This window comes from Myodes glareolus, chromosome 17, assembly GCF_982192425.1.
Source record: "Myodes glareolus chromosome 17, mMyoGla1.1, whole genome shotgun sequence".
NCBI classification, from domain to species: domain Eukaryota; kingdom Metazoa; phylum Chordata; class Mammalia; order Rodentia; family Cricetidae; genus Myodes; species Myodes glareolus.
In genome coordinates this window covers 48,060,120-48,086,671 of record NC_142042.1, presented here as the reverse complement: position 1 = coordinate 48,086,671, position 26,552 = coordinate 48,060,120, and the positions used below count along the sequence as shown (strand labels likewise).

The following is a 26,552-nucleotide window of genomic DNA, read 5'->3' as shown; positions in this document are numbered from 1 at the left end:
TGTCGCTGGCCTCTGCCGGCACCGGAACTCACATGCACAGACACACATAGTCAAAAATCAATCTTGGGGTCAGAGAGATGACTCAGCGTGTTAGGATCACGTGCTGCTTTTGCAGAGGACCTGACTTTGAGTCCCAGCACCCACATGGTGATTCACAAATGTCCATAACTCCATTTCCACGGCATCTGACTCCCTTGAATGGTCTCTGTGGTATGAGACACACAGAGAACACATAATACATACAGGCAAAGCACTCATACATAACTAAATCTAAAAATAGTAAAAACAAAAAAAAATCTTAAAAAGTTGTTGTAAACAACATACATGTACCCAAGAATACCGAACTATATGCCAGCAGTAACTCCTTGCCAGTTAATTTCTGTATCCACTTCTGGGATGGGTTCCTCTTTGGTGAGTTTTTTGATGTTGCAAGGCCAGAAGTTGAAGATAAACAGAAAACAAACCTTACATCCCAAAGTCCTATAGTATGCCAACTCCCGTTTGTCTACCTCAATGTAGTACCACAGTTATTCATTACCTTCCACTTAGAAAGTTATTCTTGGGGCTGGAGTCTTGGCTCAACGGTTAATAGTTCTGGCAGCTCTTCCAGAGGACCCAGGTTCAATTCCCAGCACCCACATGACAACTCAACAGTGTGTAACTCCAGTCCCAGAGGATCTGGCTCTCTAACACATACATACAGGCAGGGGGGGGGAAAAAAGAAGAAAAAAAAAGCACATAAAATAAAATATCTTTTTTTTTTTTGAGACAGGGTTTCTCTGTAGCTTTGGAGCTGTTCTGGAACTCGTTCTGTAGACTAGGCTGGTCTCGAACTCACAGCGATCCACCTGCCTCTGTCTCCGGAGTGCTGGGTTTAAAGGCGTGCACCTCTCTTATCTCTACCTCCCGGCAAAATAAAAAAAAAAAAAACTTAAGAAAAGAAAATCATCCTCCAAGTAGATTTGGTTTTATTGCAAACACTATACCGTCGAACATATAAAAACAAGCTAACAGTAAGAAAATATACTTCGTATTTCTTTAGCGCATTTGGGATCCTTCAGGTCGAATTCCCCTGGATAGAATTGGTGGTTGAGTAATTGAAAAGCCCTGTCTTCGGAGCAGAGGAGCGAGGCTCGGCCCCGCCCCTAGGCTCAGCCAATCAGCGGCGCGCGCGGGAAGGCCGCACAGCCGCGGGCCGAGCGAGTCGATGAGTCGGTGCTGGAATCGGGCGCGAGCGCGCAGCGTCTGAGATCGGGCGGGTCGCCGTCTTCCGCGTCCGGGCTGGCGGCGGTCGCTGTGGGAAGGCAGGCGGGACGCCCTCGAAGTGAGTGGGTGCGCTCAGGCGTGTCGGGGTGACCCGCGGGGCTGCGTGGGAGGTGGTGCGGGGCGGGCTGGCGGCGGGGCCTGGGCCTGTGGCGAGCCCCTGCCCCGTGTTAAGCGGGCAGATAGCGCCCGCCAGTCATCTCCTTGCCTCACCTTCCGTTGCCCTGTGAATGCTGAGCGGCCTAGGGAAGAGCGCTCTTGGATCTTGTTATTTCTGAAAACGAGGCATAACCTGCAACAAATATTGGCGGCCAGGAAGCAGGTGTATTCGTTGTAGTTAATGGTGTAAAACTCCAAATCTAATTCGAGCCTATGAAGTTAGGAGATGCCTTAAGCCTGTGTGTTTATGACTGGCTGCGAAAACAAGCCAGGTGTTCTCCGTGACACTGAAGTGTTTCTAATGTGTGCCCAGACAAGCGATTCGCCGCATCGTCTGGGCACACATTAGAAATACAAATTCTCAGCCGGGTGAGGTGGTGCCCTCGAGAGGCACAGGCAGGTGGATCTCTGTGAGTTCGAAGCCAGCCTGGTCTACAGAGTGAGTTCCAGGACAGACAACCAGGGCTACACGGTTTCGAAAAACCAAAAAGAAAAGTGGTGAAAGTGTTAGAAACAGACTAGTGCCCTCTAGTAGAATAACACAGGTTCTTTCAATAAACTAAAGCGACATACGATGTTTTTGTGGTGTTTTGCTTTTTTGAGGCAGCCTCTTTATAATATAGTTCAGGTTGGCCCTAGGTCAGAACTTTGCTTTTAAAATAAGTTCGCAGCAGGTTTAGATGCATCTTTGGAGGAAGTGCAAGATCAGTTCTAAGTTTTGGTTTGGTTTTGGTTTTGGTTTTTCGAGACAGGGTTTCTCTGTGTAGCTTTGGAGCCTGTCCTGAAACTCGCTCTGTAGACCAATCTGGCCTGGAACTCACAGATCACCTGCCTCTGCCTTCCCAGTGCTGGCTGGCATTAAAGGCGTGTGCTACCACTGCCCGGCCAAGGTCTAAGTATTTTTTTTTTTCTCAAAGAGTTCTAGTGAAGCACGATTAATAAAAACCCAGAAAAAGATAGCAAAAGAAAAAAAATAAGAAAAAAAAACCCCAGATACAGATAGATATTGAAGTTCAACCTGAAGACCAGAAAAGCAAAGCAGCCTGCCACTGGCTCTTAACCTTGACCTCAGTCCGACAATGGTGATCCTGCCTCCAGGACATCTCACAATGAGAACTGTCTTCTCCCGTTTTATATTCCTCTCTAGTTCGGGGATTAAGTGTGTGCACCACTACCTGGTTTTTATGGCAAGCTAATGTGGCTACTGGGATTCAAGAAAGGTGAATGTCGTTACTGTCTGGTCTGTAAGGCTGGCCGGTGTGACTGTTTTGCTTTTCTGATTCTCGGGCAAGATTTATTAAAATACAAACGAAGCCTGGCGGTGGTGGTGCACACATTTAATCCCAGCACTCCGGAAGGCAGAGGCAGTCGGATCTCTGTGAGTTTGAGGCCAGCCTGGTCTACAAGAGCCAGTTGCAGGACAGGCTCCAAAGTCACAGAGAAACCCTGTCTCAAAAAAACAAAATAAATAAATAAATAAGTAAATAAATACAAATGAAACGCCACTATACTCTGGCCTTAAATTAGTGACCACAATACTCTGGGAGGAGTCCTTGAATTCCTGAATTCCCAGCTAGTTGTGTTGTTTTCTTTCACATCCCTCCCCCTCTTTTGATTTCCCATCATTCTGCGGTGGTATCTGACCCTCTGGTTCCCCATTCTTTGAATCATGCTGTAGTCAGGTTAACTCTGCACCTGCTGGTCATTATTGGAGAAAGTGACGCTTGTCAGACTTTCAGTCACCTTCCTTTATATAATATCCTCTGCTTTGTAGAGTGGTATATTATTTGTGTTTTAATATATAAAGCTGCCTGAAGATCAGCGGGCAAAGCAGCCATACTAGTCAGCCATACAGGCCAGGGAGTGGTGGCACACACCTTTGGTTAAAGGACTCAGAAGACAGAGGCAGATGGATCTCTGTGAGTTCAAGGCCACCCTGGGCTACACAAGATTGAATCTGTCTAAAAGAGACACAGCCCGCACAAAGGTGATCCCAGCACTTGGGATCCCACACCTTTAATCCCAGCACTAGGGAGGTGGAGACAGGAGCGATATAGGGAAGAGACAGGAACTCAGGTTGGAGTTTGAGGTTGGTGGAGCATCCCTTTGTTTGCCTGAGCCTTGGTAGAGGTAAGATCTCTCTAGTGGCTTGACTGCTTTGCATTTCTGGTCTTCAGGTTGAAACCCCCAATATCTGTCTCTGGGTTTTTATTATTCGTGCTGTAGCTTATGTTTTCTAAATCTCCTTTACCTCCATCCTCACCTCCCTGTTTATCTGAGAAAGTTTGTCTTCCTTCTCATTCTTTCTATTAATGAAGTATGTGGTGTTCACGAAAGGGGTACAGAGTACCTTTCCTGTGTCCTTGATTTTATAAACTCCTGTCTTTTCAGAGTCTCAATTCAGTTTATATGCTCTCACCTACTTCTTAACTCTTTAGAATTAGGTGTATCCCTTTTACTCTTTTTTTAGTAAATGGTTAACTAATCTAATAACCTTTTCTCAGGCTTTACTGAATTTCTTTGAAGTGCCAAATATGACTAATACTTCTTTCTGCCAAGCCCTTTCTTGGTTTCTTTTTCAGAGAGAGAGAGAGAGAGAGATTGAGAGATTGAGGTTCCCCTTTATTTTTATTTTATGTTTATGAGCATTTTTGCCTGTATGCATGTCTGTGTACCATGTACATGCTGTGCCTGCAGAGGCTGGAAGAGGGTGTCACATCCTCTGGAACTGGATTTACAGCCAGTTCTGAGCTGCCATGTCGGTGCTGGGAGTGGAGCTCTGGGTTCTCTGGAAAAGCAGCCAGTGTTTCTAACCCCGGAGCCATCTCTCCAGCTCTTTTCTTGCTGTCTTCACTTTGCTTTGTTTTTTCTTTCTTGCCTATTACTCTAGTTAAGTCTCCACATTCTTCTACATGTAATTCTTCTAAGGCTCTATTCTTATTTTTTTTTAAGAAATAAAACACAATTTTTCTCTCTCCAGAATATGAGATGGTATTAATATTTAGTTTTTATATTTTCAAACATAAAAATATATTTCTGTGTTTGGTTCATTCCTGTGATCATCATAAGGAGCCTATGGATTGTAGACTTCCGGTCTTTTCTGTCTAAAGAATTCTGTATTGGTTTTCTAGGACTGGCACAATAATCATAAACTGGGCAGCTGAGGTAACAGACCAATTTTCTGATGGTTCTGTAGGCCAAGGAGACTGAGATGAAGGGGTGGCCCGGATGGTGTCTTCAGAGGCCTCTTGGCTTTTGTTGCATGACTTTTTCTGACAAGATTACTTTTTTAAATCTTTATTTATTTTATGTATGAGTGCTCAGTCTGCATTTATGCCTGCATACCAGAAGAGGGCATCAGCTCCCATTGTAGACAGATAGTTGTGAGCCACCATGTGTTTGCTGGGAATTGAACTCAGGACCTTGGGAAGAGCAGCCAGTGCTCTTAACTGCCGAGTCATCTCTCCAGCTCCCTGTCAAGACTATTTGTATTCATCCCTGATAAAGAGAGCAATGACAGACAAAAACAGTTCCATCCAAGTCTAGCTTAGTGACTAAAGAATTTATTGGGGTTACTTACGTATGGGTGACTGACTGGGGCAGCTGTGTCTATAGAAGGACAAGGTACACTATACCAGCGGTGAGGAGGCCCTTGGAGGAACCTGTGTTACTGAAGAGCCTCTTCCCCCAGCAATTGTTAACCACTTTTGGGGAGAGGCTTCATCACGCTTGTAAGGCTGCCTGGCGCCCTGGAAGAGAATGTTTCAGTGGAGAGGAGGGAGCTTACATAATGATTATGAACGGCCTGTGTCTTCACATTGTCTTACTATAATTTGTCTATATCCAAATTTCTTCTTCCTGGGGGATCCAGTTCCACTGTTTTGTTTTTAGACAGGGTCCCACTATGTAGCTCTCTGGCTGTCCTGAAATTCACTTTGTAGACTAGTCTGGCCTCAGATTCACAGATTTCCTGCCTCTCCCTGAGTGCTGGGATTAAAGACATTTACTACTATGCTTCCTTTTAAAATTTTATGTGCATGAGTAAGCCTGCATGTATGTCTATGTAACATGTGTGTCTAGTGCCTGCAGAGGCTAGAAGAAGGTGTTGGATCCTTTGGATTACAGGTGGTGGTTTGAGCTGACGCATGGGTGCTATTATTAAACCTGGCTCTTCCAAAAGACAACCAGTGCCCTAAGCCATCTGTGCAAGCTCCTGCTCCCCACTCTTATTTTCAGATAGGGTCTCACATGTAGTCCAGCCTTTGCCTCTCCAGTGCTGGGATTAAAGTGCTGAGACTAAATATATATACCGCCATGCCTGGTTCTCGTCTCATTTTTCATCTTAGAAGAAAACTGTTCAATGTTTAGTATTAAATTTGGTGCTTGCTTATAGTAGACACTTAGATAAAGTAGCTCCTCTGAATTCTGGAGCACTTGTTTTCCACAGGTGGGGTCGTCATCACTGCCAAGCGCCTCATCTCTCTATCCCACTGTTCATCCTTGGCTCACAGTTTCTGAAGTGTGTACTTTGCTCTTCCTTGTCGTGCACTACTAGATGGTACCCTGGACTTCAAGTTCTTCTGGGACGTCTCTGTGGAGTTTCCTAATCAGATGGGCTTCCTCCGTTCTCTGAACTTTGACTCCTTGAGTCCTCTGCGCTTGCTTTCTAGCATTTATTGAGTGAAATGCCAGCCACAAGGCTAGGTGCTGGGCCTTCGTCAGATGGATGGGGAACTGGGAAGGTGCGTTTAGGTGTGGGTAAGACACTTCCCCACTCCCTTTCACAGAGGTGTTCACACAGTGCTGTGGTTTTCTACCTGGGCTGCACACTGAAATCACCAAATCCCTTTGCTTGGGCTTCAGTCCCGGAGATGCTGGAAAGTGGCCAGGGCTGTGGGCATTTTAGAGCCCTTTGGGTGGTCAGTGTGTAGCCATAATTGAGGGGCCCTTTGCTGAAGGGAGAGACAGACCAGTCTAGGGTCCAGTTCACTGTGTTTTGCTAGAATAATGAACAAGGTATCAGGAAAGCACAGACAAGTGTTTAATTTAGGACAGGCTTGCTGCATTTCAAGGGCTCAGTATCCTTCTGTGGCTAGTGGCTACCAAATCGGACAGTAGAATGCTTAAGCAGGTATTTTTCTCTGAATAATTTGAAGTTCTGTCACCTTACTTGAGTCTATTAAAAATTTTTTATCTTTTTATTTTTTTACAAGTATATGTCATGTGGGTGTATATGCATGTGTATGAGGATGCCTGCAGAATCTAAAGGAGTAGCTTGGATCCCCTGAAGTTAAGTTACAGGCATTTGTGAGCCACCCAATGCAGATGCTGAGAATTGAACTCAGATCTTCTGGAGTTATAGCAAGTGCTCTTGGCCCGTGGGCCTCTCACTAGACCCTCATTTGAGTCTTAATTCCATACCTTTTGAAACTATTTGTTTAAAAAAAAAAACAAAAATTATTTGCTAAAAATAATTGGGGAAGGGTTGACAAGATGGCTCAGCTGGTAAAGGCCCTTTCTGATAAGTTTAAGAGGACCTGAGTTCAGATCTCAAAACCCACGTGATGGAAAGAGAAAACCAACTCTTGTAGGCTGTCCTGTGACCTTCACATGTGTTCTGTGGCACATATGTAACCCCCCACTCCCGATAAATAATGCTTTTAAATTAGTGAAGCAGGTCTGATTAAAATACTTCGGAAAATTGTTCAGTGGGTGAAGTGCTTGCTGCTCACACATGAAGATCTGAGTTTAGATCCACAGGATTCATGTAAAAAGCCAGGCCCAGAGGCATATGCCTGTAACTCAAGCACTGGGTCAGGAGTTGGGGACAAGAGGCTCGCTGTGGTTCATTGACTAGAGTCTAAACTGATGAGCCCCTGTCTTCACACTGAAGTGGAAAGCAGTAGAGGGTGCCGTATGCCGGTCTCTGCCTCAGCATGTACACAGGTGTGTGGGTATGATGTGTATGTGGGCACTTGTGCCATGATGCTCATATGGGTTCAGAGGACAGGGTTCAGAGGGGATTTGCTCTCTCCTTCCACTTTACATTCTTGGGTTTGGACTCAAGTTGCCAGGCTTGTGTGGCATGGTCTTTCCTGCTGAGCTATCTCACCAGCATGACTTTTGAACTATATGATCAGGTAATACTCCACTCCATGAGACAGAATAAGTGTTCTCCATTCATTTAAAATTACAGTTTGGTCCCATGTAAAAGCTGGATGCAGTGACATGCTTTTGTAATCCCAGTGCTGTAACAATGGGCAGAACTGGCCAGAGTTCATGGGCTAGCTAGACAGATAAGCATCACAGTGGCAGGAACAAGAGAAACCCTGCCTCAGCAAGGTGGAAGGCAAGGTCAGACCCTCAAATAGTTGTCCTTAGACACACACACACACACACACACACACACACACACACGAATACAGAAATAAATTCAGAACCTAAGTGCCATGATGTCAGCTGGCCTCAAACTCACAGAGATCCGCCTGCCTCTGCTTCCTAAGTGCTGGGACTAAAGGTGTGCGCCACCACTGTCCAGCTGTCTGACTAGTTTCTTGTAACACATTTTAAAAAGTTTCATTTATGTTGTAGAATAGCATCAGCAATCCGTTGTCTTTATGCCTGAATATTGTTGTGTATGGCTATACTGCATTTTATTTACCCATTTTGTAGTTGATAGACTTTGGGCTCTTTCCTATTTTTTGACTAGTTTGAAAATTTATGTGCCCTTTCTCATACAAGTTTTTATGTGGTCATGTATCTTTTGGATCTAGAAGAACTAGGAGTAAAATGACAGCACCGTGTAAAATGCCTGTATTTTAGTGAGACTGCTTTGTGTGCGTGTGTGTGTGTGTGTGTGTGTGTACATATATATGTGTATACATATTTCGATGTGAATATTATTTTATTGTATTTTTAAAAAGTACTGTATCGTGCCCCAGCCTGGCTTCAAAGTTAGTATGTAGCTAAGGAAGATCTTAAACTCGGGGTCCTCCGGCATCTGCCTTGAGGGTTGCAGGTATACACTATGATACCTGGCTTATGAGGTGCTGGGAATTGAACCCAGGGCCTTGTATGTGATAGCCAAGTGCTTTAACTGCTACTCTCCAAGCCATCTTACGGGTTTGTTTTTAAATGTGTGTCCATTCTTTATGTTCTTTATTCAGAAACTGCTAACTCTTGAAGTAATTTTTATTATAATTATTTAAAAACTAGGTTTTTTTCTTTTCTGTTTTTAAAAGCCTACTCAGGATGCTGTGTGTGCTGCTCCTTTGTGAATGTCTTTTGCTGATAACTGGTCACGCTCATGATGACGACTGGATTGACCCCACAGATATGCTTAATTATGACGCTGCTTCAGGAACCATGAGAAAGTCTCAGGTATTTGTGCTTTAAATACACTGATAAGACCTTATCTGCCATGATGGGAATAGTCCGGTTTTGTTGTTGTTTTATGCAGAGCTATAAGAGTTATATAAATGATCAATAGTTATGCAAGGTACTTTCTTGATATTTCCTCTCCTCTTTTTTTTTTCCATGCTGGGGCTTGGACCTAGGGCCTTCAGGTGATAGCCAAGCATTCACCCATCTGGTTATTTCTGTTTGAATTTGAATATAAATGCCCATCAAGGAGTAAACCGGTTTAGTTTTGATTCTTACTTCTTGGTGGTTTGATGCAAGTGAAGAATTTAAGAAGCAAAGTCATAAAACAATAGTCATGCTTTAAGTCTTTATTCACTGGGGCCTGTCTATACAACTGAAGCTTAAAGAATAAAATTTCTGCTTTGATTCAGATGAAATATGGTACAGCCGAGAAAAAGGAAGCAATCCCTGACGTGCCGAATGCTGAGGAATTGTCAGACTGCTTGCACAGACTGGATTCTTTAACTCACAAGGTTGGATTTTTTTTTTCATTCACAAGTTAACTATTTGTTTTAGTTACTTTGCTGGCTAGTTTTCTGCTAGCTTGACATAAGCTGGGGTCATCTGAGAGGAAGGAACCTCATTAAGAAGATGCCTCCATAAGATGGGACTGTAGGCGAGCCTGTAGGGCATTTTCTTAATTAGTGATAGATGGGGGAGGGCACAGCCCATTGTTGTGGGGGGGGCACCCCTGGGTTGGTGGTCGTAGGTTCTGAGGAAAGCAGGTGGAGTGAGCCAATAAACAACCTCTCCATGGCCTCTGCCTCAGCTCTTGCTTCCCGGTTCCTGCCCTGCTGGAGTTCCTGTTCTGACGTCCTTCACTGATGGTCAGTGCTGTGGAGCCAGATAACCCTTTGCTTCCATCATGCTGTTTTGTCACAGTAGTGTTAACACTAAGACAGTTACGTGGTCTTTTTGTCTTTGTTATTTTTTATATTTGTAATGTTTCTATGTTCTATACAATTGTATATTTTTATCAGTATAATTTAGTTACATCTTGTCTTATAAAATAGTACTTATTATTTTCGTAATAACATTTATTGTAATTGTTTGTGAGAGTATAAACTTGTTGGTAGAGGAATAGCTTTTCTCTTGATTGTTATCACTGCCTCCTGCTGCAGTGGAACAGGTGAGCAGATGAGGAACTGGCTTATTGAAGGCTGTGACAGTTCTCCCAGATGTGAACAGTGCCTGTAATTTAGTGTGGGAACTCTTCTTTTCAAGCTATTTAACAATTTGTCTTGTTTTGTTTAGTGGTTTTGGAGACAGGGTTTCTCTGTGTACCTTTGGAGCCTTTCCTGTCCTGGAACTCAGTGTGTAGACCAGGGTGACCTTGATGTCGCAGAGATCCACCTGCCTCTGCCTCCGGAGTGCTACCGCCCAGCCCCCCACCCCTTTTTTAATGTAGAGTTTATCTAAAAGGAAATAGGATGTTAAGGGGTTTGAGTATTTTCTCTGGTCAGGGGGTAACTACTCGGTTGGCTGTACAGACAGTGAAATGGGAGGGTGGAAAGGGCCTGGAGTAGGGAGGGAGGGTATCATGTGGTCACTGAGGGTGCGGAGAAGAGAGGTGAGGATCGGGGCAGTGAGGAGACAGAGAATGGGCGCTGTGGCCATCTTGTGAGACAGTAAGAGTGTTAACTGAGGTCCACGTGTGTCCCGGTCAAGCACTGTGCCCTTTCTTTAAGCATACTTAAAGTAAATCCTATACATTGTCAGACAAAAAATAACAGCCAGGTGTTTCTCTTCATTCTGAGAGCATCACCAGGCCAGAAAGTAGTTGGTTTTGTTAGTTAGTTTGTTTTACCTTTGGGGGGCCTGCCATCCAGCTCCCAAATAAATACGTAGACGCTTACTCTTACTTACAAATGTCCGGCCTTAGCTTGGCTTGTTTCTAACTTACATTATCCCATTTCTCTTTAATCATGTTTTGTTTGCCTCTGGGCTTTTATCTTTCTTTATTCTATAGCTCTTTCTTCCCTTCTTACTCTGTGGCTGGCTGTGTGGCTGAGTAGCTGGCACCTGACATCTTCTCCTCCTCTTGCTCCTTCTCTCTCATCTCTCAAGCCTAGATTTCTTCTTCTATTTATTCTCTCTGCCTGGCAACCCCGCCTATCCCTCTCTCCTGCCTAGCTACTTACTGTTCAGCTCTTTATTAGACCAGTCAGATGTTTTAGTCCAGCAGAGTACACAGCTTTACAGAGTTAAACAAAACATAGAAGAATACAACACATCTTTGCATCATTAAACAAATATTCCATAGCATAAACAACTGTAACACATATTCAATTAATATTCCACAACACTAGAACTTAACCCTCTCATTAGCCTTTGATGCTTGACTTTATTGTATGATTACAGGTGGAGAACTGTGAGAAGAAGAAAATGAAAGATTATGAAAGTCAAAGCAATCCTGTGTTTAGGAGATACCTAAATAAGATTTTAATTGAAGCCGGCAAGCTTGGACTTGTAAGTATTTGAGGACATGATACTGATCCGTAGCAGATACTTTGTTTCACATCATGTAAGACGTTGTGCCATGCACGTGACACATCTGTCGTGTTAGCACTCAGGAGGTTGAGGCAGGAGAATTTCTAGTTCTGGCCCAGTCTGACCTCCCCCCCCCCAAAAAAAAAGGGGGGATGAGTAATAGAGCCTCATTGTGCTTTAGTAGAAAATAACCTGCTTCACCCTTTCCTCAAACACTGTTTGTACAAGGCTATGGAAGCATCCATCTTGACAGTGGGGCTGGTGGAGGTGAGCAGTGCAGAAGGTGCTGTTTTCCCTGAGACCTCTGAGGACTAGCTCCAGCAACTGCACTGCTGTCCACTAGGGGCAGAATCTCGTCCTAACCTTTCTTCTCATTTTCCCATTCCCGTGAGGACAAGAAAAGTGTGTTTTCAGTGTCTTTCTCTTTGCTGGTTACTGTGGTAGGTCTTACTTTTGGAATTGTGTATCATGTGATATGTTACTTAGGATGGTGGGGTCCTTGTGTTATTTCGCAGTGCTGGAGAGCAAACCCAGGGCCTTGCACGTACTAAGCCATAGTGCTCCCATAGAGTAACCCTAGCTCCAGCTTTCCATATAGTTTGCTTATTACTTCATCCTTTTTTAGAGTCACTGTTTCAGTTTAGGAAATCAACACATGATGAAGACTTATAATTTTGTATCTTATATCATACTTGTAACGCTCATTTTTACACATTCTTAGCCGGAAGGTTGAGAAGTGTATCCAAAGCTTATCTGTAAGTGCATGAGGTATTTTTTCTGTGTTGTTTATGCCCCCAGAATTGGTCTCGAGGTTGGAGGCAGACTTTTGTTTGGTCTGGCCATGCATTCCAGCCACGAAAAGCAGCTCACAGGTTTAATTTTTTTTTCTTTTTTGAGATAAAGTCCTATGTAGTCCATAAAAATATGAAATATACGTGTCATCCTTTTGAAGGGGTTGTACAAATCACTGTATCGTTCCAGCGGTAGTATATGGGCAGACAAATGGAGCACAGGAAATTTCCTGTTTTAAAAAAAAAAAAAAGGCAGTTTTTTTCTCAGTATAACAAAATACCTGAGAAAGGACCCTTAGTTAATAGTGTTTGCCAGGGGTTCCATTCCTAGGCCCCCATAAACCAGGCCTTGGTGTATATGCTGCAGTCCCCGAGTCTTAGAGGTATTTGATCAGAATTTCAGTCTTCCTTGGCTACTTAGTAAGTTCAAGGCCAGTATGGCATACACAAGACCCTCTCTCAAACAAAAATCCAAAACAACAACAAAAAATAAATTAAAAAAAAAAAGGAAAAAATAAGGTTTGTTTGGACAAACCTTTCATGATTTGGACATTCCAGTGTAAGACTTGGCCTTTAGATACAGCAGATACTCATGTCTGGAAGCCTGTGGTGGAATATCCTTTTCGTGTCGTGGCTAGGAAGCAAAATGGAAAGAGAAAGGAACATCCGCCCCACTAAAGTCCCACCTCCTAAATGTTTGACCACGTGGCTATAGTGCTACCCTGGGCATCAAACCTTTAGCATGTGAACCTTTGGGCAACATTGAACATTCAGACTGTAAAGCCTGGGTGTACTGGACATGCCTATAATTCCTGTGCTCAGGAGTCTAACACAGAAGGACCACTGCTTTGAGGCTGTCTTGGGAGTCATAATAAGATTCTGTCTCAAAAATCAAACTAAAATCCAAATTATGTATCAACTGGTCAATGAATGTCAGTGTTTACAGTGAACTTGCACTGATAAAAAGATCGTTTTCTATTTCAAGGAAACACATTTTTATTTTTAAATAATTTTAAAAATGTTTCTTATTTTTAAATTTTAGGCTATCTGACAATAGTGTCAGCAAATGGACTCATAAATTGAATCATAAAGATGCAGAGTCTGTCCTTATTTTTTGCAGTTTCCATGTTTGTGAATTTACCTATTCATTAAAATTTGTCATATCAAAATCAATCCTTCGTGATTTTTAAAAATTATCATTTTTAAGGTGTGTATATATGTATATACATGCATGTATGTTCACAATGGAAAGGACAGAGATCAATTTGGGGTGTCTTCCAAATCACTTTCCATCCTATTTTTTGAGGCAAAGTTTCTAACTGAACTGGAGCTCACCAATTGGGCAAGATTGGCTGACCAGGAAGCCCCAGGGATCTTCCTGTGTCTGTGTTCTCAGGGGTACGACTGTGGGTTTTCATCCCCACAACTGGCTTTTAATGTGGGTGCTGGTGATCCAAACTCAGGTTCTCGTTCATGCAGAGAAAGCTCTTTCCACCTGAGCCTTCTCGCCATCCCCTGCTTGAGCTATTTTCGTGGTCATTCTTGTACATGTGCCAATTGCTTGATAACTTTCATCATATCTTGATTCCCTAAACTGAAAGAGTGATTCTAAAAAAAAGATGGATGGGTGGGTGGGTGGGTGGGTGGATGGATGGATGGATGGATGGATGGATGAATAGATAGATAGATAGATACATTAAAAAAAAAACCTAGAAAATTGGAGCTAGGGTTACTGCCCAGCGGTAACACTATGGCCTAGCATGTCCAAGGCCCTGGGTTTAGTGAGGCAGAACAAGGCAACAAAACTCACTACTTTGTTTCAGGTCTGTAGATCATTATTTTTATCCTGGCCGTTTAATGTGGCCTATTACATGCTACATTTTGCACACTTTGGGGTAGGAAGGGATTTCTTTTTGTTTTGTTTTGTTTTTTGTTTTTTAAAAATATTTATTTATTATGTATACAATATTCTGTCTGTGTGTGTGCCTGCAGGCCAGAAGAAGGCACCAGACCCCATTACAGATGGTTGTGAGCCACCATGTGGTTGCTGGGAATTGAACTCAGGACCTTTGGAAGAGCAGGCAATGCTCTTAACCTCTGAGCCATCTCTCCAGCCCCCAGGGATTTCTTTGTTTAAAGTAATTACATCATTTGGAATGTCTCCGAAATGTGAAATGCTGTCTATTGTCCCTGCATGCAAAAAGCCTATGATGTGCTCTACAAGAAAAGCATGTTATGTAAACTTCATCTGGGCATGAATAATAGGACTCTTGGCATTGTGTTTAGTGGTAATGAGTCACTGATACTTCTAATTAAGGCGTCAACAGAAACAAAGTTATATATTGATCAGTTGATAAGTGTTCAGAGACCAGGGCAGAGGTTTCTGTCCTGCCTAGGCCCACAGCCATTCAATATGAAAGAGACACACAGACGCCTACATTAATTAAACTAACTCTTACATCTTAACCCATAATTCTTGTCTGTGTTAGCCATGTGGCTTGGTACCTTTTATCAGTGAGGCGTTCTTATCTTGCTTTGTCTGCATCTGGGTGATGACTGCAGGCTGAACCTTTTTTCTTCCCAAAATTCTCCTATTCTGGTCACCCCACGTATACTTCCTGCCTGGCTACTGGCCAGCCAATGTTTTATTAAACCTATACAAGTGACAAATCTTTACAGGGTACAAGACCATTGCCCCACAGTACTTCTGCTTTTTTTTTTCAAAACAGGAACTCTGAATCTCATCTCCTCTGTTAAAATTTTTTTCCTGACCACTATCCACAACAACTTGTAACCAACACTCTAAACAAAGACAGACATTCATAATCTATTTTTTGGGGGAATGTGGGTATAATTTTATAGTCTACTTTCTGCTGATTGGGAGCACTGATAATCTTATGGGGACCTAAAAAAAATTAGGATTGCGGTCAAGTCCTGACTGGAGTATTCTGTGAGGCTTGATCATCTCAGTCAGCAGCCTTGAGGCTGTTCTGGATGTAGAACTCAGAGGAAACTCCAACAGAGATCTCTGAAATGCTGGATCATCTGGGCCATCTGCTCCTATCAGAGATTTTTCAGGAGGTCTTTCTTGGTCAAACTTGATTTTTCTTAGCCCAGAATGAATTCCCAGCCCCCCCAATTCCTGTGGAAACAAAAGCAAAACCTCTTCTCCAAAGAGATATATCTTTTGACTTAAATTTTGAAGTCAGGGCATTTTCAAAATAATTCTGTTGGATTAATCCAGCAGCATTTATAATCAAATGTCTTTTAGCAGCTATGGCTCTTTCCTCAGCCGTCAAACAATTCAAAGACAACACAGTAACATTCAGCATCCAGATTCTCTGTGTATTTTCCATCTTTATGTGGCTTTATTTTAAACTCTGTTTCTTTTATTTTTATTTTTAATTTTTGGTTCCTGTTTCCTGCTCGTACAAAGGACTGTTGATCTGTGAGTCCACCCCTAAATAAAGAACCCTTTTTTATACTCAATTCTGAGCTAGTGTGGGACTGCTCTGTAGAGGTGCATGGGGACCTAGCCCTGTGCTGCTTGTAGGACTGTGTAGAGCCTGTGCACTTCACACAGTGAGACTGACTCTTTGGGAAACGTCTGATGTCTTTGTTTTTAGGATTCTGCAATGTTTTAGTGCTTCTTACATATATTTGGATTTGATGCTAGCCTTTGAGGATAAGTATATATTATACTTATGAAATACTACAGATTAATATACTTTTTTAAAGCAGTGCTGGCACGTAGAACTATTTACACCTTATTATATTGAGTTCTAAAGTATTTTATTTTTTGAGATAAGCTCTCTGTATGTAGCCCAGGCTAACCCTGAACGCGAAGTTCTTTGCAACATCCTCCTGTGAGAGGTGGAATTGCAGGTGTATGAAGTCATATTTGGCCTAGATTGGTTTTAATGTTTCGTTGAACCAGGTAATAACACAGTCATTTTTCTGTTGTTTGTGCTGTGGTGACTGACGCAGCCTGATGAGAACAAAGCTGATGTGCGCTATGACGCTGAGATTCTCCTTACACGACAAACACTACTGGATATACAGAAGTTCCTCAGCGGGGAGGAGTGGAAGCCAGGAGCCTTGGATGACGCATTAAGTGATATTTTAGTCAATTTTAAGTGCCATGATTCAGAAGCGTGGAAGTGGCGATTTGAAGACTATTTTGGAGTGGATGCATATAATGCGTTTATGGTAAGATGCCATGAGGGTAGTAGCATAGAAGAAGCTTCCGCTGGAAAAACCCTTCCGAAACTCCAGCATAATTGAGAACCTGTTTTTAGTTCCTCAATACAGGGACAAATAAGCAGTGAAATTGTACAAATAACTTTGAGTCTCGTTCTTTTAAGGGTGTTTAAAAATGCCATTCATTTATTTTGTATGCATGATATGTCTGTGTGTGAGTGTGTGCAGAGGACAACTTGTAGGGTTCGGTCCTCTGTTTCTGCTGTGTGCCCTGGGGTTGGACGCAGCTCCTCAGGACTGATGGCAGTGCATTAACCCGCTGAGCTGCCTTCATGGCCAAGTCTAGCCTTTTTTTAAAAAACTGATATTTGGTGTTTTTTGGTGGGGAAGACCACTTAGCAGTGACTGATTCACATTTCTGTTTCCAAGGTACTCTTGTGTCTGCTCTGCATTGTGCTGTTGGTGGCTACAGAACTGTGGACATGTATTCGCTGGTACACACAGTTGAGACGCATTTTTATTATCATTTTTCTCCTCAGTGTGGTATGGAATTGGGTGTATCTATATAAGGTATTAAATAAGTTTGTTTTCCTATTGTTATTTTTTGTTTCCATTTTTGTTTTTTAGTTAAATGTAAATTCATAGTAACCAGAGACTATAATATACTCTTAGAGCAATCTTGCCTCAGATATGGTTGAAGACAGTGGTTGGATTATCAGTAGTGGGAATAAATAGATTGGTAATTATCAGCCACGTGGGGTTTAGGGCATCTGATCATTTAGTGAAGAAAAGTGGCTCTACTTTTTATTATCACCGAACAAAATGGCTATAGTTTAGAAACGTGTAATTTGGGAAATTAACTTATATTTGTTAGAAATAGCCGGGGGGGGGCATACACCTTTAATCCCAGCACTCAGGAGGCAGAGGCAGGCAGATCTCCGTGAGTTCTAGGCCAGCCTGTTCTATAAGAGCTAGTTCCAGGATAGGCTTCAAAGCTACAGAGAAACCCTGTCTCAATAATAATAATAATAACAACAACAACAATAACAACCAAGAAAACAAAGAAAGAAGAGAAATGACACCAAAATTATGATAGAAAATGTTACCTCTAAAAATTAGGCTTTTTGAATATAAAAGTTAGGTATGGTCACTATGGAGAAATTAGAAAACAAAGATACAGGTAAACTATTTTTTAAAATTTACTTACAGTCTTATTACCTGTGAATAAGTGTATTTTTATCCATTTTTACTTTTTTGAGAGAGGGTCTTGATAATGTATCACAGGTGCTGGGATTAAAGGCATATGTCATGACATTTGGCCTGTTGGTATTTTTGAGGTATTTTTTCCCAACATTTTAATTATCTTTCACAATGAGAGTAAGATTGCAGAAATTTGAAAGGACTGTTGTTAGCAGCACAGTCTAGTCTAACCACTGAAGAGCCGTTCTAATCTCAGTCTTCCGACAGAGGGAATCAGGATCTTCAGTGAGTTCTGATGAAATCAGATTCTGTGGTCCTGAAACAAATCACCTACATGTTAAGCACATAGGCCTTGGTGGAAGACAAGGTGCTTGCCGGGTGTTGATTACCTCAGTGAGCTCCCTGGGGTGGGGCTTCATGAAGACTCTGCTCCTGCTCCTAGATGGAAACCCCTCACAGACAGCACCGCATGTAAACTGTGTCCACCCTCTCAATGATGTGAGCTCATCTGTGGGAGTGCTGTGCACAGAGCTGTGCGTGCTTAATACCCATGCAGTTTGTCAGCCATTTATTGGATACTAACCATCTATGTTAAACCTACCCAGAGCAAAGCACCATTTTATCATTAACTGTAGAACAATTTGAATTCTTCATGTTTTCAGTCATGGCATGAACTATATGTGAACTCCTTTTCAAAACTATCTTGCCAGGCAGTGGTGGCACATGCCTTTTAATCATTTGGGAGGCAGAGGCAGGCGGATCTCTGAGATTGAGGCCAGCCTGGTCTACAGAGTTTTAGGACTTCCAGGGCTACACAGAGAAACTCTGCCTTGAAAAACAACAACAACAAAAAGTCTTGTAAAAAATAGTTTTCTTTCGTCATAATTGTGTACAAAGATGGTGTAAAGCCTTGAGATTGGTTTTCTGGCTGGTTATGGTAATGCACACCTGTAACCCAGTGCTTGGGTTGTGGAAGCAGGAGGGTCAAGGGTTCAAGGTTATCTTCAGCTACCTGGGCTGTAAAAGACCTTGTCTCAAAAACAAAACAAAACAAACAAACAAACAAAAACAACAACAAAAAACAAGGGGAGAAAACGCGTGCTTTTCCGTGAGCTGAAAACAACCTGTCTTTTAAAATGTTTTTCTGAATTTAGTTGTCATATGGTCGTGCAAGTCTTTAGTCCCAGCATTAGTGAGGCAGACAGAAGGACAGTCTGTCTACAGAGTGAGTTTCAAGGTTGCCAGGGAGACCCTGTCTTAGAAAACTTTAAAAACCTAAAAACCACAACCCACCAAAGCCTTGCTTGGATAAATGGCAGAGAAAACGTGGGGTACATTTTGTTGTTTGCAGACCCTCACAGTCAGCATTCTTTCCCCCCGTCTGGCCAGGTAACTTTTGCTGAGCATCAGGCTAATGTTGCCAAGATGGCGCCATTGAACAATGTGTGTGCTGAGAAGATGGACTGGGCTGGAAGTCTCTGGGGTAAGCGGTGTTCATTCATCACTATTTTAAGTAGAATTTCTGGGAATGAAGGAGAAAACAAACCCACCGATAATGACAAAGTGATGGCATGCAAGAGGAGGCTTCCCGTGGCTGTCTTTACTGTAAGCATATACACACGGGCGCTCGCAGCGGGACCTAGGAGTGTGATGACAGAATCCAGAGACTCACAGGTTTGAGCCAAGCTTCAGCAACTTAGCAAAGGGATGGGATGTATCTGTGTTAGAATCTCGCCCACCTTATGACCTACCCCCAGGTTTTATTCCCTTTTCAAAAACAAACAAAAAAAAAGAAAACAAACATAGCCATACATTCTTAAGTTTAAAAAGCAGTGACTTACTGAATTCATCTCAACGCACAGGAAAGACGGCAGCTGTGTCTGCGTGGTCGTTAGACTAGATTAGATCCGAGGCTGCTGTTTTATCTTCTAGTCCACAGCATTTTCTAGGTCCTCAAGGAGATAAAATTAGAGCTATTTTAGCTGTACTCTTAGACTGACATAAACTATTTTATAACTTTCCTACGGTTTACTTTTCTGTTTTGTTTTGTTTTGTTGGTTTTTTTTTGAGACAGGGTTTCTCTGTAGTTTGAACCTGCCCTAGAACTAGTGATTGGAGACCAGGCTGGCCTCGAACTCAGAGATCCGCCTGCCTCTGCCTCCCAAGTGCTGGAATTAAAGGCGTGCGCCACCACTGCCCTGCTAGTTTTTGTTTTTTAACTAAGTGAAATTTTGTTTTTTATCCTTCCAGATTTTTAACAGTTCTCACTAGTATTGACCACTGTACCTGCTGAAATCTGGTCTGGAATGGTTTAATGTTCAAAGGGACTTTATAAACACAAGTCTGTACTGACTGACACAGGATAGATTATATAAGTAGGCCCCAGAATTAACTTAAAGTTTTTTAGATTTATTTTTAATGTGTTCAGTGTTTCTCCTACATGTATTTTGTGGACCGCATGTGTGTGGTCCCGAGGAGGTCGGAAGAATGCTGCTGTTACTTTACTCTTTTTACTCCTTTAGCTTGGGGCCATCACCCAACAAATAAATCACACATGGAATCTTACTCCTTTTTATAAATACCTGGCCTTAGCACCTTGTTTCTAGCCACCTTTTCTTATCTTAAATCATCCCATCTATCTTTTGCCTCTGGGCTCTTACCGTTCTCTGTTTCTGTATTCCTTTCTCTGTTTCTGTATACCTTTCTGACTGGCTGTGTGGCTGGGTTGCTGACCCCTGGTGTCGTCCTCCTCTTGTTCTCTTGTTCCTTCCTCTTCTTCCAGATTTCTTCTATTTATTCTCTGCCCACCAGCCCCACCTGTCCTTTCTCCTGCCTCGCTGTTGTCTGTTCAGATCTTTATTAGGCCAATCAGGTGTTTTAGACAGGCAACGAATCACAGCTTCACAGAGTTAAACAAACAGCATAAAAGAATGCAACACACCTTTGCATCATTAAACAAATATTCCACAGTATAAACAAACGTTAACACATCTTAAAATAATATTCCACAACAGAAGAAGGCTTCAGATCTCCTAGAACTGGAGTTAATGGATGATTGTAGCCACCATGTGGGTGCTGGGAACTGAATCTGGTGTTATGCAAGAGCTACAGGTACCCTCACCCTTATCCTGCTCCGGTCCCCTGTCACCCCCCTTTTTAAGTTGTGGGATTAAAACTTGGGTTCTTGGCTTCAGGAGACAATACACCTCTTTTAATGCAGGCCAGTTTCCAAACGTGCATAAGACTGTTTTAGCTATTCTTAATTAAGAGCCTATTCTGTCTTAACAATTTTGTCAGAGTTGACTTTTTAAAGTGAAATTTTTTTGAGCTAGAGATTAGTAGGTATTCCCCCCCCCCCCCCCCCCGTTACAGCGTTTCACACAGCTATGGCAGTGCCCTGTAGCAGGAGTGCGCTAACCCACTAGTCTTACACTTCGCAGTTCTACTTACGTTTATTTGTGTGCATAAAAACAACTAATTCTTCACTTTTTGGAAATCTATAAAGTAGACCTTTTTTGTCTCCATAAGATTTGTTGAATTTGAATGGATTTTGAAAGTATGATTTTAGACTTGATATGAAATAATTAACATTACAGAGAGTCTATTTAAAATATAAAATAACTCAAAAATTTACTGGTGGGTGGGCAAGAATGGTTAAAATCAAAGTAATTTCATTTGTGAAAAATACAGCTTTGTTTTTCTTTGTTTTGTCTGTTTCTCTATGTAGAATGGTTTAGAAGTTCATGGACCTATAAGGATGACTCGTGCCAAAAGTACTATGAGCTCTTACTAGTCAACCCTATTTTGTTGGTTCCGCCAACAAAGGTATAGAATATATTTGTAATAATTACAGTATCACAAACTCTTTGTCTGCATAAAGGATTGATAGGGTTAATAATAAACCATTGTCCTAGGAGAAAAGTACTTTCATTAAATATTGGTTTTCAAATGTAGGTGGGCATGGTGGCATACCCGTAATCCTAGCACTTCGGAGGCAGGGGGGAGGATGGATGTCACGGCCTGGTTAGATCGTGGTTTAAGCTGTATGAGAGACCCGTGCTCAGAGCACACGTATGCATACATAGGAATGCACATTTTAATTTGTAATTTGAGCCTTAGTGCATGGTGAAGTTTTGAATGTGGATATCTCAGCGTTTTGAAGAAGTTGCTCTGATCTTTGGTTTTAGGCTCTGGCAATTACATTCACTAACTTCGTAACAGAACCATTAAAGCACATTGGAAAAGGAACTGGTGAATTTATTAAAGCACTCATGAAGGAGATTCCAGTGTTACTGCAGATTCCGGTGCTGGTGATTATGGCATTGGCCGTCCTGGTTAGTACATTAGCACAATTGCTGGTAGTTAACAAGCATGTGATGTTTGACAGAGAAGGCAGTTTGAAACTACTGGATTAATATACTGTGCTCAGAGGTGTAAGGTGATTTTTAATAAGTTGAGATAGTATATATTCTTCTAACCAGTAGTTCTTGGGTTTGTAGGCACTACAGCAATGATTTAGAATAGTCCTTTTTAGCTTTAACTTGAATACACAGGAAGTTGGCTGACTGCCTCCTCTGTAGAGAAATGAGGCTTTAATCCCAGTCTGAGTTTTGCAGCACAGAACAGAACAGAAAGGGTTGGAGGAATGGCTGTGTGCACTGGAAATCAGTTTGGGTCAGGGAGTCCACGAGTAGATACTTACTAAAAATAGTGCTTGTGCTTCTCCCGTAGTTAGTTCAGCATCTTGTTGCTTATGGCCATGACCTTCCCAAAGAACTTGCTATTTTAATCAAAAATGAAAACTCCCCAGGGATTTGGAATTACAATGTTGTGTGCACTGACTGAATTGTTCTCTTTGGGGTTTTGCCTTGGTGCATGATTGATTATGAAATTCAATAATTAATAATTTTATCATTTTCCCTAAATGAATATGGATAGAAATAAGAGCAATAACCAGGCTTTTAAATTGAAATTTCTAGAATTTTCTAATTAAATTTGTAGGTCTAAAAATACTCTTATGTATTTAGAGTGTGTCAAGTTGATTGAAATATTTACTTAATATTGTTTTTTTATACATTGTATTGGCTACTTTGGCCTATTAATCCAAAGAAGAAGTTTTTAATCAAAGAGTGAAATTTACATTTTTATGTCCACAAATACTAAGACAGCTTTGTTAAACCCTGAATAAAATAGCTCCTACTTGATTACCTATCCATCACTAAATCCTCAGAATGTATTTCTTTTCTTTACAGAGCTTCTGCTACGGTGCTGGAAAGTCAGTTCCTATGCTGCGACTCTTGGGTGGTCCTGAAAGAGAACCTCCCCGGGCACTTGAGCCAGGCGACAGGCAACAGCAGAAGCAACTTGACTATAGATTCCATGGTGGAGCAGGTGATGCAGAATTCTGTTATAGGGGCCACGCTGACTCCACCGAGCAAGGCCCTTATTACATGACACATGCATGTAACAGAGATGGTTTGAGACAGAGACACGTTGATATGAGATTTCACACTGGCAACAAGAGTCCTGAAGTGCTCCGGGCATATGATTTACCTGACACAGAGGCACAAGAGCATCCAGAAGTGGTACCCAGCGTAAGTCTGTGTATTCTGCTGCCTGTTCACTCTAGGCCCAAGAGCTCCTTACAGATTTGTGTTGGTCTTTACCCCGTCAGTTCAGTCACCAGTGCAATGATTGTTATCCTCATTTGTCACCAGTCCAGCATCCTCAGAAAATGAGATTTACTTTATGTTAAATACCATTTAACTATATTCTTTACAACAGGTGGTATTTCCTATGAAACCAACAAGCGAGTCTGACTGGAATTTCTGCTTTTGACATGATCAGAGAGGGTCTCCCAGAGGGCTAAGTGTGCTAGGGGACTGGCTGGCTGCAGAGCTCTGGTGGCCCAGCCTGGGAGAGAGGGCTGGGCAGGGATCAGAAAGAAGTCCTCCCTGCTTTTCCTTTCTCTTAACAGAATCCCTATTGATTCTATAGTATAAAAGAAAGTGTAGTAGCACGGTTGGCTGGCCTGGACGTTTTATCTGCAGGATGATGAGTTCTTCAGCAGTCCTGGGTATTGAACCTGGGCTCTCATATGCTAAGCCACTGAACTACATTTTTGGTATTACTGTTGGTGTTTTTGAAGGGTCATTTCCATTTCTGCCCAAGATAGGAATTGGTATTGTCGTTTGCAATGTTTGAGTTTCAACTAGAAACCGTTGAGAAAGCTGTAAGTACAAGAGACTCTAGAAATGACAGAAATAGCATTGGGTTCTTTTATGGATGTTAATGTAGCTAAATAACCCGAGACTGTTCCTTCCGGCTTTTATAACTGTTGATCACCTGCCACTCATTCTAAGCCCCTCTAGTGGTTTCCCAGCTGGCAGGGAAAGCCGTCTACCACAGTGGTCCTGGGAACTCCCTGCTCTGCCGTGCCCCACATGTAACCCCCTTACCAATCATTCCCTGCTCTCTTAGCTCATTGAACCTTGGTGACAGGGTCGTGTTTTTGTTGTTCAGTTTAAAATGCTGTGCATGCGTGCACACACTCTTCAGCGTTTACTCATGTCATCTTAATTTAATCTGCCATCTGATCATGATCCATCTAGCACCAACCTCATTTTTTTTTTCTATGTAACCTGTACTTCAAATGTAATACTCTTGTACGCTGGATGATTCATCCCTACCCAAGTGTGGGTTCCTATGGGAGCAGATTTTGTGTTTTGCTTCTTCTATATTCCCAGCACCTAGAACTTAAAACAGGCTCACATGAGATTAATCTCACCAGGCTGGAAGAGACATCGTTACTGGTAGCCAACCCTTTAGACCTCCTAAGCAGGGTTTGTAGACTACCTACAAGACGTTAAGTGTCCCCATCCTTCCATACAGTTCTGTGAGGCTTAACTGCTTCAATTATGATGCAGCTCTAGAATCAGGATTTTAAAGTGTTTGGAGCACACTACAATAGATTTGGATAAGAACTGGCAATGAATCTTTTGTATTTTAAGTAGTTAAAATATAATTCTGTATTTTAAAGCATAAATCATCCATTGTGAATACAAACCTCAAAGAGATTGGTGGACTCCCAGGAGAAAGCACCCCAACAGAACACAGCCAGTCTGCCAAGACTGTCTCTGGCCAAGGTGCACGGACAGCAGAAGTCTCACCCACAGCAGAGAAGGCCCTAGTGATGCTAGATTCTGCGTGCAGCCCACAGGGAGGTGCGACACACAGCCCAGGAACCGCAACATGTGTGACTGATCCTGTCAGCAGCCCATGTGGCTAAGGAACATGAAGTCATCTTTGAAATCTGTAAAGTATTAACTCTTCATTCTTCCCTAAAAATGTTATTTGCTGCAAAGCTGCCAACTTTAATATTACAGACCATCAGTATCTCTTACCTGTTAAGATGTCTCATAATTCTAGAACAGGGTTTTGTATATTTTCAGATGAATGCTATGGCAAATATAATTAATAAGTAAGTAAAGTTTAACTGGCATTTAGAAGAAGCAAGTAATCAAAGTGTGTGTTAGCTGGTGGAGGGTCCTGTGAAACCTAGTTAACAGAGTAATTGGTTTGATTTAGTCAGTGTTTGCATTGCAAAGGGTGTTTAATGCAGGCTGGCAACTGCTGCAGCCCCAGAGTACATATGACTGTGTCAACCCAACTATTTAGAACAATGTGACTCTCTGGTTACTAGGCCTGCTTGTCATACATTTTACATTAGGTCTCACTAAGACAACCCTGAGGGTGGTCTGATGCTATCAGTCTCTCACTTCATCAGCGACTTGAGAATGGCTTTATTTTTCACCATGAAGTGCTGGTTTTATAAAGACCCAGTTTCCATGTTGAGAACCTAGCAATTGATGCTATTCAGTTTTTATTATGGCAAACCATCTTGTCTAGGCTAAATGCAATTCTAGTTTTCAAAGAGCTTACATAGAAAATAAGATGTATTAACTGTGGGCAGATTGTCAATCAACACTTTAAGTCAACATTTTGTGATTTTAAAATACATTCTCCATTTTAAAAAAGCAATTTCTGTATTTTGTACAAGTCCCTAGTTAGCAGTCTTTGAACTCAGGTGTCCTTTGTCGTAACCATATCCACAGTGCACATTTTATTCAGCTGCTTTCCTAACATCGACATCACTCAGGAATTAAGGCTTGAAATGATCAGGCAGGCTGTTTCAGCAAGGATACTCAGAACAACTGACTTTGATTTCTTTACACAAATGTATGCTATTCCTTTTTTTATACTTAGGTATATATTTAGACTCTGAACATCTGTACAGAAGTTATCTTTGTGGTCTGGATCATCCACCCTAACTGGTAAACACACTCCCAAGGTGGGAAGTGTGCTCTGGTGGAATTCTGAGGAGAAATAACTCCTGGAACAGATGTTCCTGAGAGGAGGGGCACTACTGTTGGCAGTACTATTGCTTTTAATCCAGAAACAACATTTACAATCTCATCTTTGTACTTCTCATTGCAGACAACTGTTTGGGAGTGGAATCTACTTTGACAGCCAGCAAAGCAACATGCTGTTCTTGAATGGTTACAGTCATTCAGGGAGACTTGACTAAAACAAGTGAACATATCAAGGCCAGCTTATTGCAGAAAAGAGAGAAGGCTTGTTTCAGTTGACTAGCAAGTATTTGTCATGGAGACTAAAGCATATTGTAACTGACTTTTAAGAAAGTAACAACAGGGTAGGTAGCTGTTAAAAACACTTTTTAAAATGGAATAATGTTGATTCTTACAGGGTCTTAATAGCCACTGTAAACACAAAATAAACACTTATTTTTACATTAGTTTGATATGGTGTGCTGTCTTTGCTTTCTTAATGAATAAATGATCTTCACAACATCATTGTCATGTAAACTCACGTTAATACCTTGGCTGAGCAAGGTCTAATGGTGGCTGAGAGCCTCACCAGTGAGTTTGCGTATGTTTTCTGCTTATATAGTTCACACACGATTTTCTGGTTTTCCCAACAGTCTTACATAGCAGTATTATGGAATAA

General features: G+C 41.9%; 1 protein-coding gene across 2 annotated transcripts; it reads left to right on the top strand.

The window, feature by feature from the left end:
- Positions 1-1,199: 1,199 nt before the first annotated feature.
- Positions 1,200-26,340, top strand: Clcc1 (chloride channel CLIC like 1). 2 transcript variants are annotated; one of them, XM_048443528.3, is made up of 12 exons: positions 1,200-1,324; positions 8,664-8,802; positions 9,216-9,317; positions 11,206-11,313; positions 16,113-16,334; positions 16,755-16,895; positions 18,915-19,008; positions 21,253-21,350; positions 21,713-21,859; positions 22,778-23,119; positions 24,565-24,839; positions 26,022-26,340. In XM_048443528.3, exons 2-11 carry the CDS (start codon positions 8,674-8,676, stop codon positions 24,811-24,813), a joined length of 1,632 nt encoding a protein of 543 aa, XP_048299485.3. In that variant the 5' UTR covers positions 1,200-1,324; positions 8,664-8,673; the 3' UTR covers positions 24,814-24,839; positions 26,022-26,340. The 2 variants fall into 2 exon arrangements, with proteins under 2 accessions (XP_048299485.3, XP_048299486.3); XM_048443529.3 differs by having other exon boundaries at positions 24,565-24,844.
- The last annotated feature ends 212 nt before the right edge of the window (positions 26,341-26,552 follow it).